Source organism: Perna viridis, chromosome 1 (genome assembly GCF_037379345.1).
Source record: "Perna viridis isolate PV_CMFRI_1.1 ecotype Kerala chromosome 1, ASM3737934v1, whole genome shotgun sequence".
NCBI classification, from domain to species: Eukaryota; Metazoa; Mollusca; class Bivalvia; order Mytilida; family Mytilidae; genus Perna; species Perna viridis.
This window is the reverse complement of record NC_142445.1, coordinates 57,064,377-57,076,931: the sequence shown is the minus strand read 5'-3', so window position 1 is coordinate 57,076,931 and position 12,555 is coordinate 57,064,377. Positions and strand designations below refer to the sequence as shown.

The 12,555-nt window shown below is 32.4% G+C and overlaps 1 protein-coding gene across 2 annotated transcripts; it reads left to right on the top strand.

The window, feature by feature from the left end:
* Positions 1–1,744: 1,744 nt before the first annotated feature.
* LOC148629520 (nuclear inhibitor of protein phosphatase 1-like) lies at positions 1,745–12,241 on the top strand. Of its 2 annotated transcripts, none has more exons than XM_088552930.1 (7): positions 1,745–1,871; positions 7,468–7,528; positions 8,457–8,610; positions 9,025–9,242; positions 9,688–9,826; positions 11,056–11,120; positions 11,851–12,241. In XM_088552930.1, the coding sequence occupies exons 1-7, from the start codon at positions 1,807–1,809 to the stop codon at positions 12,181–12,183; spliced, it is 1,035 nt and encodes a 344-aa protein (XP_088409056.1). In that variant the 5' UTR covers positions 1,745–1,806; the 3' UTR covers positions 12,184–12,241. The 2 variants fall into 2 exon arrangements, with proteins under 2 accessions (XP_088409056.1, XP_088409067.1); XM_088552941.1 differs by lacking the exon at positions 1,745–1,871 and adding an exon at positions 4,870–5,080.
* Positions 12,242–12,555: the final 314 nt, after the last annotated feature.

The window sequence follows — 12,555 nt, the reverse complement described above, 5'->3', positions numbered from 1 at the left end:
CCTCAAGTACCTCAGAGTTTCATTGATTTTCATTTTTTTTTGTTCAAGTCTTCTTATTCCGACTTGTGTTTCTGTTTCGGTGCTCCAGAAAGTTTGGCTAACTATACTTCAGTTCTTAAAACATGAAAATCATGTCATAGCAAGTCCATCTTTAACGTTTGATTTTCGAAATAAATTACATGGGCTTTCATACATGAAAGCGTGACAGAACGTAAGGATTATCAGCAATGCAAACTAAAAAAAAGACACTAAAGGGAACGTCGTATTTATCTAATGGGACAATCTTGTAAGGCTCCGAAAAAGTGACGATGCTGTATCTTATACAACGGAGAAGGATAAGACATGGATATTTATCAAAATTGTTGAGAAAAATAACATTCTGAGAATTCATGAAATCAAACCCGTAAAAGAGCATTACTAAACAAACCATAACGACTAACTTCAGTCAGTCTCATATTTCGCACCAAAGTTGGAAGTGCAACAATCCTGTAAGCCTCAGTAAAATAGCTCATATTTCAAAACTTTACGTCTTGATGGTAATTTTGCTAAGCAATTGTACATGTTGATTTTAGCAAAATAACATTTATTTCAAAATAAAATTATAACCCTTTCTTTAGTTTGAATCTTTGTTCTTTGCTTCTACAATCAGTTTGCCGTTTTCATTTTTCACACGGGAGACATTTCCTCTCTACATATTGGACGAATTATTTTTCCGAGACATCACAAGAACATCATAGAATATTACCAACATGACTACCAGAAGCTCCTAGTTTGATAAAGCAATGACGTTTTACGATCGTTTGGTATTTACTCGTGATAGGGTATGTAAGTCTCGTCACGTGATTTCATGAGAATGGGTTCTCATCTCCCATTCAAATGCGTAGAGATTCGTCATTAACATAGCATTGAGTTCAATGTTAAAAGCAAAATATATTTTTATGAAAAAAAATGATGAAAAAAAAAAAGACAAATATTCAGTTCTACTGTATAAAAATGTAAAGAAAAGCATAAAATAGAAGATTTTACATTGTAATACAGCGTTTCAATATCCCGGAAGTAAACAATAAAATGCAGACCAGTCTTCGGATTTCAATACGTTCTACATCTAAAATTCCGGAAGGGAAACTGAAACTAGAACGAGACTTACAAATCCTATAGTCGTTTTAGTATATGTGATTAACTAAAAATGTTACCCCGTATAAGGTGAAAAAGTCGAATTTAAAAAGTTATAACTGTTACATGTGTGCTTAAAACAAGAAATTCTTGGTTAATATTTTGATATTTTTATCAAATTTACTTATATTCCAAAATAAATAAGATAAAAGCCATATACGCTATTACGAACAGCGCGCGTAACATCTTGTGAATTATGCTTACAAGTAACAATTTCAGAGCTTTGGGTATCAATTTTAAATTCAATTTGATTTTTATCGAAGAAAGTTTGAAACTTCTAAAAATTTGGGACAATATACTAGCTAATGGACTAGAATTAAGAAGATCCTCAGATATTGAAAAAATAATTATGCTTAATAACTAACTTGTATAACTTAAAAACGTATATCACATTGAATCCACATGTTTTAATAATGTCAATAACTTATATGTAATTCTATGCCTTACCAAAGGCCCTTTCATTTGGATTAAATGATCTTTATCTTATCTTTATCTTTCAAAAAATATTTGCTGTAACAAAAAATATATGCATCTATAGCAAGCATGTTAAACGCTTTTTCAATGGAGGACGAAAGTACAAAAGGACGAAATGAAATGTTAGCATAGGTGGCGGTCGATCTCAGAATAATAAACATGGCGAAGCACCAAACAAGCCAGAATCAAGGCCCTCTTGTAAACAACTTTGAGGTGCCTTCATGGTAAGCTAAATGCATTTTGATGGTTCTTGTGTGCATATTGTCTGTGGATGAAACACTTGGAAAACTATGGCAGGACCAAATGACGGCTGGATTGGCAAATCTAATTCTTCTTCACGACTTCAGCTCTTGACTTAAAGCATGTTCTTCATGACATGCCATGTCCCTCTTTAATGTTTAATTTTTGGAAATAAATTACATGTGATTAAGTTAGGTGAAGTTAAAATTATGCCTTAGAACTTATCAAATTTTATCTGGATCAAAGAACTTTTTTCAAATGTCACTTTGAAATATGATATTATGAGGAAAGCATTTGCCTTACAGAGCAAGTGCAAGTGCAAGGAAACTATTTAGTACAAATGTAGGTTCCCTTTTAATTAAAATGGATCAATAGATATTTCAAATATTTGTAATTACATCATTAATATGTTATATGTCCAAGCAGTTCCGATCAAGTACAATATGGGTCTTTGAAACGTTTTGTTGAACAAGTGTTTTGACTACATTTCAAAGCTTTAATAGGAAGAGGTGTAGCATTTTGCTCTGGAGAAAGTTTCCCAAGAGGTAAATATAAAAAAAATTAGATGAATTTCTGTACATTGAGGAGCAAGCTTTACTCACTTATTAGTCCATGGGTGCAGGAACTGCTACATGATGGGGCGTTTAAAAAAATGCAATGTTCTTTGCACATTAAAGAACCCTGCTATGGTATTCGAAAGGAGTAGGAGCCTCAGCTTTGCTACAAGAGGCTACATTTGTAAATTGTCCAACCCTACCCAACTCTCCCAATTTCCAGTCAAATATGAAACTCATCATCCCTGTCATCCTTGTGTCCCATTCCATTTTTCATTTCATCATATTTTCATGTTCATCGCCTGGATATTTACAATGTACATGTGGCTGAAATATTGCTGCTTGGACCTTAAACATTAATCAATCATTCAGGAACTTGTTTCTACATGTACATGCATCAATGGCTGTGTTCAATTAGATTACCCAAGTGCCAGGAGTTTACATAAGATACTACATGGACACAAAAGCGTGTTTTTTCTGATGACTCCATTTGACCAATGACCTTCACTTAAACACGACCTGCCTGAGGACCAGGGTAGTTCAAGGTGAATTTGTCACTTAGTCTCGGAAAGGGTCAGATTTGACTGATTATATTAGGTACATTACATGTATGTGTAGTTTACAATATTATTTTTTATTTCCCTGAAGAAGTTTTAATAGTAACATCATATACACTCATTCTCAAATACAGATGTACATGTAAATGATTACTACATGCGAGTGTCTCTCAATCTTAGTTTTATGGTAATATTCTACACAAAGCATGGAAAGCTGAAAACTCACCCAATAAGTTACATGTGTAAGTAAACCATTAAATAGGCTCATTCGTAAGGTATATAGTTACAGTGAAAACAAAATATCGTCGGACTGACAGACAAGTCTGGTAAAACGACTGCTAGTCCTGTAAATTTTGATATAATTTCCATCCAAATGTTTGGTGTCTTCTGGCGGTGGATTTGGAAATTACGTTACTTTTTCGATTTCAAAGCTAATTTTAAAAGCCGTCAAGCAAATCTCTGACAGTCAGTCCCTCTATACTGTGTTTTCTTAAAACGAAGCTTTAAAGCAGAGCTCAATGTATTGGATATTAGAGTTCTTCCTCCAAAAACAATCTACTTTCCAAGGAAGGCATGTCGTCCACAACAACAATCACCTGACTCAATTCAGCGGAAAATTATACGGATGTCACTGGAATGATCCAAGTAGTTACGAGATTTGTTTTTTAAACAAAGAAATTTGATAACGAATGAATTCTTGTATAGAATTTTTCCGTAAAAAGAGATAATAACTTTGATAAAATTAAATAAGCCGCTTCAGTGAATAACAAATTAAATAAGATGCTTCAGTGAGGAATACTTTGGTGGAATGGATACCAACAGATTGCATTATGTAACCATCAACAGGTAACTTATTTAACATTTTCTATTACGAGAGAGTGTACATTGAACTCGTGAAAGAAGTAGTCAAACTTTAAAATAAATCAGCACATTACAACAAAATGAGCTTTAAACAATTCTTTTTTGATATAATTTCCATCCAAATGTTTGGTGTCTTTTCCGGCGGTGGATTTGGAAATGACGTTACTTTTTTTATTTCAAAGCTATTTTCAAAAGCTGTTAAGCAAATCTCTGACAATCAGTCCCTCTGTACTGTGTTTTCTTAAAACGAAGCTTTAAAGCAGAGTTCAATGTATTGGATATTAGAGTTCTTCCTCCAAAAACAATCTACTTTACAAGGAAGGCATGGCGTCCACAACAACAATCACCTGACTCAATTCAGCGGAAAATTATACGGATGTCACTGGAATCATCCAAGTAGTTACGAGATTTGTTTTTAAACAAAGAAATTTGATAACGAATGAATACTTGTATAGAAATTTCCCGTAAATAGAGATAATAACTTTGATAAAATTAAATAAGCCGCTTCAGTGAATAACTTTGATCAAATTAAATAAGATGCTTCAGTGAGGAATACTTTGGTGGAATGGATACCAACAGATTGCATTATGTAACCATCAACAGGTAACTTATTTAACATTTTCTATTACGAGAGAGTGTACATTGAACTCGTGAAAGAAGTAGTCAAACTTTAAAATAAATCAGCACATTACAACAAAATGAGCTTTAAACAATTCTTTTTTGATATAATTTCCATCCAAATGTTTGGTGTCTTTTCCGGCGGTGGATTTGGAAATGACGTTACTTTTTTTATTTCAAAGCTATTTTCAAAAGCTGTTAAGCAAATCTCTGACAATCAGTCCCTCTGTACTGTGTTTTCTTAAAACAAAGCTTTAAAGCAGAGTTCAATGTATTGGATATTAGAGTTCTTCCTCCAAAAACAATCTACTTTACAAGGAAGGCATGGCGTCCACAACAACAATCACCTGACTCAATTCAGCGGAAAATTATACGGATGTCACTGGAATCATCCAAGTAGTTACGAGATTTGTTTTTAAACAAAGAAATTTGATAACGAATGAATACTTGTATAGAAATTTCCCGTAAATAGAGATAATAACTTTGATAAAATTAAATAAGCCGCTTCAGTGAATAACTTTGATCAAATTAAATAAGATGCTTCAGTGAGGAATACTTTGGTGGAATGGATACCAACAGATTGCATTATGTAACCATCAACAGGTAACTTATTTAACATTTTCTATTACGAGAGAGTGTACATTGAACTCGTGAAAGAAGTAGTCAAACTTTAAAATAAATCGGCACATCACAACAAAATGAGCTTTAAACAATTCTTTTTTGCTGTTAATAAAAGTCTTCTGATTCATTTACAGCTGAATTAGAAATGGTGACCTGTGTTATTGGAATTATACAAAAGTAAATTCTTCATTTATTTTTGTTTTATTTATTATCCACTAGATTCATATTTTGTTATTGTACATGTATTTATGAATTTTATTTCTTCAATATAATTATCTTTTTAGAAGATTTTGGTGCTTTGCAGAGGCAGAAGATTTAGCAGCCCTCAATTTAATTACTACAGGGGATGATAATGGCAAATTCATAGCATATAGTAATGGGAGGAGATATTCTTTATTTCCAGGAAGAACTTAGACATATCTTAATAAATTACTTTAAAATCTCTCGAGTTTCTACTATAATAAGATGAAGTATTATCTTTATACAATCCTAATTTTGAAAATTTGAGAGGATGCTTACTCTACTGATGCACCTGGTCCACACTCCCAGTTTTTAGTGGAGTCTGAGTTATTCATTTGCTTTTGTTACTTTGTATGTATGATTTTAGTGACTTTATGTTCTTGTTGTGTATGTGTGTTTTTCATGTCTGGTCTTTGTTCCTGGATTACATTCTTTTGATTACTGCTATAACCTTGGTTCCCTTGATTACTCTTCCATTTAATCTTCAGATGCCATATCTGTTTGTTCACACACAAATTTTGTTATAGTAATATAGCATAATTTTTTTCGGTCTGGTAAAAGATGGTTCGGTCTGGTAAAGTTTCTTTAATTAACAGACAGAATGTTCTGTAAAAAAATTACATTTCGCATCACTGTAGTTATGATATTGTTGTCAAATCATTAATGCTACATGTGTAGAATTTATTGGTTTTAGCATTGATTTGCTCATAGGGACTTTACATAGAAATAAAAAAAAAATACTATATTTAAAAGCAGTATTTGAGATGACATGTCCTTATTGTACATTGTACGACATATATAATGTACCATTAATCTCAACCCCACATGGGAAGAATTTGGATTTATTTTACATACAATTGGGACATAACTTTTTGTACATTTACATGTAAACAGGGCTGGAGCTGGCATGTCAGTTAACTGCTAGTAGTCCTTGGTTTTGTACATTTGTATAATTTATATTTATTTTTTTATTTCTGTGGTAACAAGGGACCCAGACCGTTTTGAACTGATTTTTATGTGTGTCTTATTGTGTAATATTTTTTCCTCATTGACCAGATTTTAAAGGGTGAGAGTTGTGATCATGCCAAAACACTTTAACCCTGTCACATTTTTTGCGCCTGTCCCAAATCAGGGGTTTCTGGCCTCGGTATGTCTTGTTTCATTTTCACCTTTAGTTTATTTTATATTGAGTATAAAGGACAACTACATTTGTATTTCACTGTACCTGTTTATAATGATGTTTTGGGGCCAGCTGCAGCCTGCCTTGTGGTGTGAGAGTTTCCTCATTGTTCATTGAAGACCAATGGGTGGCCTTTGGCAGACATTTTCATCCCAGTAGGGTTGTCTTTTTGACATATTCACCATACCTATTCTCATTATATGTACATTTTAATAGTTTTTGTAATGTACACATACATGTATTATATGTACATGTAAGCAATTTAAATTTTTATTGTCAAGATTAATGCTCAAAATGTTTTTTTTTGTTATAAACTTTAATTTCAAGATGGCTGAAAAGATACATGTACACTGTACCTTGCTACATGAGTGATGCTTTTGAGAAAGCATTTTTCATTGCTGACAATATTTTTAAGTGGTTAAAAAAGTTATGTGTGGCTGAAGGGTTGGCACATAAAAAGCAAGTCCAGAAATACCCTGCATTTCTTGATTGAACGAGATTGCATACTATGCATAGTGTATTCAAAGTTGGAGGGTGTAGCTAGAGTATGGATGGGTACCTTGATATTTAGTCATTCCATTAATCATAATCTATCTTCATTGTTGATAAAGACTCAATAAGGAGAATATATTTACATGTACAAATGTAGTCAAGATGTTCAACTGTGGAGAGTGGAAAATCTATAGTTAATAGCTTGGTGGTAGTTTATTTATACATGTACATGTACAAATGTACATCACATGTAGAAAGAATTCAGAAGTCCTAATAAAGCAAAGGTCAAGACTCAAGTACAATTTACATGTATCAACATTAATTGATTCATTGAATGGAAGTATGCTGTTTATAAAGAAAGCAAATTGAAGAAAAAAACTTTAAAGTGCAAGTATGCATAATTACTGATTATACACTTTTACTGTAACGTGCACAAATAATATCACTTATTTTTCAGGGCTGGTAAACCTCCACCAGGTCTTCATTTGGATGTTGTTAAAGAAAATAAAATGGTCCAAGTAAGTTTTATTTTTGTAAAAATATCACACAATGTGTCTTTCTAGCATGGTTGCTTTTCCCTTTAGTAATGAAATTATAGATGAACAATTCTTTTGGAATTTTTCAATCTTTGGTTGAATTATAAATAAACTGCTTTTTGGATTCTAGCAGTTAATAAGAAAATGTCTTCATGATTTATTTTTTAATTGTTATTTTCAGTGTTAAAAATAGCATGTATAAATCAATCAATAGTTGACTTTATGCTGTGCCTGAATAGTTACAGCTGTATTTTTAGCTTTTGTGCACTTGAACAGAAAGTATTCATCATTTGTAAGGTGAAGTACTTAGACATGAGTGCTAAAGTAAATTCTTGACAATTATCAGCCCAGCTTGAATCTGTAGATAAGCCACTGGGTTATAAATTATTCATACATACAGAGCGATTGCTGTAATTTAAACTTGAAACAGATTGTACATTTGAATTTTTTTCTCAGAATCATAAAAAAAAATATTGCATTGTTTGGTTTTTTTTTTCATCAAAGCCTTACAATTGTTTCCACAGAAATATCTTTGAGCAGTTTTTAGCAACTCTGTTCTATTCTCTGCAGTGTTTTCCCCAGGATTTTTTAGTATCATGGATATGTAATGTTATCTGAACTGATTTTCCTGTACATTTGTATGTGATGCTATCATTTCAAAGGAAAATATGCAATCCAAATTTTCTAGTTTACCAGGATGTTCTTTTATTTTTTGTTTAGGGAAAACACTGTATAAACAGTGTTTTTAAATAAGCCTGACTCTAACAAATCTTTTTCAGAGTAGTTTACAAGCTGTTAGGGTTGCATGTACATTTTTTTTTACATATACATATGTAATTCACATTTTCACTTTAATAATGGTGACATAGTTTCTTCCTACATTGTAGCAGTACGTTTCTTATGTTTTCAGAAATTAATGATTGACAACAAGAAGTGTTACTTTTTTGGAAGAAACAAACAGCTATGTGACTTCTGTATTGACCATCAGTCCTGTTCTCGTGTTCATGCAGCATTAGTGTGGCACAAGCATTTAAGTCGACCATTCATTATGGACCTTGGCAGTAGTATGTTGTTTGTTAAAACTTTAATTAGGAGTTCTTGCACAAAGCCATGGATTGTAGAAATTAGGCTAGTCTACAATATGATCAACTTCATCCAATTTTTAATGATTTAGTCTTTGTCTATAAGATTAGATGTTCTTGTGAATATTGGAGGTGACTGGTCACATGAGTCATTGGCTAGACTAACAGGTATACTTTGTTAACCAGTCACCTGTTTGCTGGTTTATTTGTATTATTTTAAGAATTCATATTTTCATGTGAAAGATAGTGAACAAAATATCAAAGAAACAGATGTCCATAAGTAATTCATCATAGATTTCCCTAATGGGAAATATTATCTGGTTGATATAAGTTGCTTTCATTTACAGAGTGGCTATAAAATTTGCCTCGTCTTCATGTCAAATGTAACTTTTGTAGCACATGGGACGTTTATAGGCAGAATTAGATTAGAATCAAAGAAACCACAACAGGTTCCTATAGACAGTGAAATACATTTTGGTGCATCTACAAGAATGTACATAATACGCGAGAGACCACAGCCACTATCTGGTGGGTTGGGCGATGACAAAGAGAAACGTGGGGAAGATCTAGAAGGCAGTTTATTGGGACTACCTGAAACAGAAACGGAATTAGATGTAAGACTTTGCTGACCTCTCATACATTTGTATTAACACAATAATGTACACAACTTCACCGTAAGACAAAGAAGAAAAGTTTTTTTGTGTGCTCATCTCAAATAGTACGTTATTTTGAACATAGTTTTTGTGATTATATTTAGCAGCAACCTGCTGGTACTAGCTTTATGAAAGCAATCCAATCTTTGGCATTTAAAGAAAGATTCATGGTTTCTCTACTGTATAACAAAGAATTTTGTCCATAAATTTACAGCCTTTCTTAAGTCAGAACCATAGTAATTTAATCCTTAAAATAACTTATTTCATGTACGTTCCATGTTGATTTTCTCCTGACTGCAACTAAAATCTATTGAATTATTAACAGCAATAAAAAGTACAAAAACTTTCAATGGTATAGTTGTCCAACATGTGTGTTGTTTGTAATAGTGAATTTGTTATTTTCTAGAACTTAACAGAATTTAACACAGCCCACAATAGGCGTATAACATCAATGATAGAAGATGGTCCTGCTCCTAATCCATTGAAACGGAAACACAAAAATGTACATGTCTTTTTTCACGATGAAGAAGAAGTCATAAATCCAGGTAGGTTTCAACGTTAAGAAATTCAGCCTGATATTCTACAGTCAATTTTTTTATTCACCTGTCAATATGAGGATGTACTATGGTGTTTTGTCCACATACACACGTCATACTGCATACTGTAATTAGAGAAACTCCACGTCAAAAAAACTTCAAACTTTACACATTGGTTTGCTGTAATGGTGTAACAGTTTGTATAGACTTTTTGGAGAAAATTCCATTTCAGTTTCTGAGTTATGGGACTTATTCACATGTCATAAACTTTTCATAAGATTTTTTTTCACATTTTGCACTGTTACTTGTGAACAAAAATCCATGTTTTGTAGAGGAGGAACATTTAGCATATCATACGATATGTGATATTAATACTTTGATGAAATGGACAGGCATATCATGCCCTCATGCTACAGCTATTTATTACAGAATTTGCCCATTTTACTAACCTGTTTTAGGTTCTTCCTATCCATCTGTCATTCTGCATCATGTAGTTGTTTTGATTGTTAATACCCTGCTTTAAAAGCTGGAGATATATAGTGGTCATGGCATCTGTCCATTTGTCCTTTGTCACCTTTTAGCTACTGCTTTCTGTGCAACTACTTATCACAGCCGCTTGATGTTGTGACAGAAGCTTTATGTAGTATACTATTATGTTGGGTTGCATTTTAAACCCAGGGATCTTCTATTTCCTGTATGATGACTTTATTTTGATCATATGGTTTCTTGTCTCGAGAGCAGGGAATATCCTTTTGTCAAGGTTTGACGCTAACTTCATTTGTGTGGTTGTCAACAGGACTACTTTGGAGGTAAAACAGGTAGTCAGTAGATGGTATGCCAGTTCTGATCTTAGATTTTATGAAAAATGAGGCAAAATTTAGATAGCCCATTGCACTACCATGAAAATTTTTCAGATAGTCCCGTCCAATTTTAGGGTGACACAAGACTACCAGACTACTGTTAGTGTTGTTCCATGGCCTTTAGTGAACTTTGCTCAGTTTTTCTAGTTATAAATTGTTGTAAGATATCAACAGAATATTTGGTTTGAAATAAGCTCATAAGTCATTGAAAAGTTGTAATTTTTGTAAGTTCATTTTTTTTTCAATGTAATTTTATGTAAAATGTCCCTTTTTATTAATAGATGTATTGCTCTTTTCTCACTTACAGATATTTCTCTAAATAAAAATGTTTTTTTGAAATTAACAATATGTATTATTAATTTATATCATGTTTTGTAGAGGACATTGATCCAACAGTTGGAAGGTTTAGAAATCTGGTGTCAACAACTGTTATCCCTACAAAGGTATGGTGGCTATTGATATCTGTGTTCCTTGTAAGGTTTAATGGAATCTGTTAACAACTTAAACATTTTGTTCAGTTTTTACTGCCAGATTATTTTTATTTCCTGCTACTGTTGTGATACTAAATTTTTACTGTTTCCAATTTGATCAATGTAGAAAGGTCATTTGTGGAGGTTGACAGGTATTTATTAGCACCTTTCCTTTTAATGCTCACATTGAGATTAATGATAAATGCTATTTTTCTTTTGACTTCAGAATCTCTTGTTAATCAAAGAATTGTAGGATACATAATTAGAAAGTAAATAATTAAAATATGAATCTGAGTGTCAAAAAAGAAATCTGATGACTGTGGATTTAGTTTCTAATGTTCTTAGCTAGATAAGTGATAGCAAAACATTGTGATGTTCTGGGGCAACAGAATGTAAAGGTTTTTGTTACATGTAAAATACTGAAATTTATTACAATTCAACAGTTCTATGCATCACCACTTTATGATAACTGATATATCGTCAGTATTCATTGTCAATCATGCATATTACATTCTGTTTTTTCTGCCCAGTTCGTAGATTTCATGTTAGTTATTACTTCAATATGAACACTATGTATTATAATATAAAATTGATCTTTTAAAAAGATGACAACATTTTTTTGATTTCCCATTTGAATATCCTAAAAATCCAGTTTGTGTTGTTATATACCATCTAGATATGCACCATGTATTAATTTTTACAGAGACAGAAATTAGATGGTAATCTCCTATCTTCATCTGGATCAATGACAGACAATATTACAAAAAGACTACAAAGTTTTTCATATTCTAATCGGAACTTGTATGGTGATATGCCAGCCAGTGACACTGCAGCAAGCATTGCTAATAAGATGGGACTACATATTCCTAATCTGGCACCTGACATTGAAGAACAACCTGCTCCATTACCTGATGTAATGGAATCACATCCACCAGTGGTGTTCCAAGTGGAGGAAGGACCCAAAGAACCTAAGAAGAAGAAATATGTTAAAGAGGCATGGCCAGGAAAAAAACCAACTCATTCATTTCTTGTATAGTCATTCATTTTATCTCGCTGCATCATTTGTCATGAATCAAATAAAAAATGTAGGATTATATGGACATTTTGAAATACTGATGGGTTGTACTACAGAAGTACACTGAGAAATAAACTGTCTTTCCAAGGGTTAAGTTACACTGCATACATTACATATATTACTTTCATATGGTTAAAAGTTGGATCTAGCAGTAATATTTTCATGACACAAATAGAAAACTAATTTCCATTTATATTTTGTGTTAATATCAGTACTGGGATTATTTGAGATGTTTAGACATATCTTTGGACTGACCTATTTTAGTATATCTCTATTCACCTGTTTTGAATTTATTCACTTAACCAAAGAGGACACTGTCTTAATGAGCTGTTT

What these genes read in the sequence shown, in the direction of transcription:
- LOC148629520 (XM_088552930.1), top strand. Translation starts at nt 1,807, where the DNA reads ATGGCGAAGCACCAAACAAGCCAGAATCAAGGCCCTCTTGTAAACAAC. An exon ending in AGAAGAAGTCATAAATCCAG is followed by an intron (nt 9,827 to 11,055) that starts GTAGGTTTCAAC and finishes CATGTTTTGTAG; the next exon opens with AGGACATTGATCCAACAGTT. An exon ending in CAACTGTTATCCCTACAAAG is followed by an intron (nt 11,121 to 11,850) that starts GTATGGTGGCTA and finishes TAATTTTTACAG; the next exon opens with AGACAGAAATTAGATGGTAA.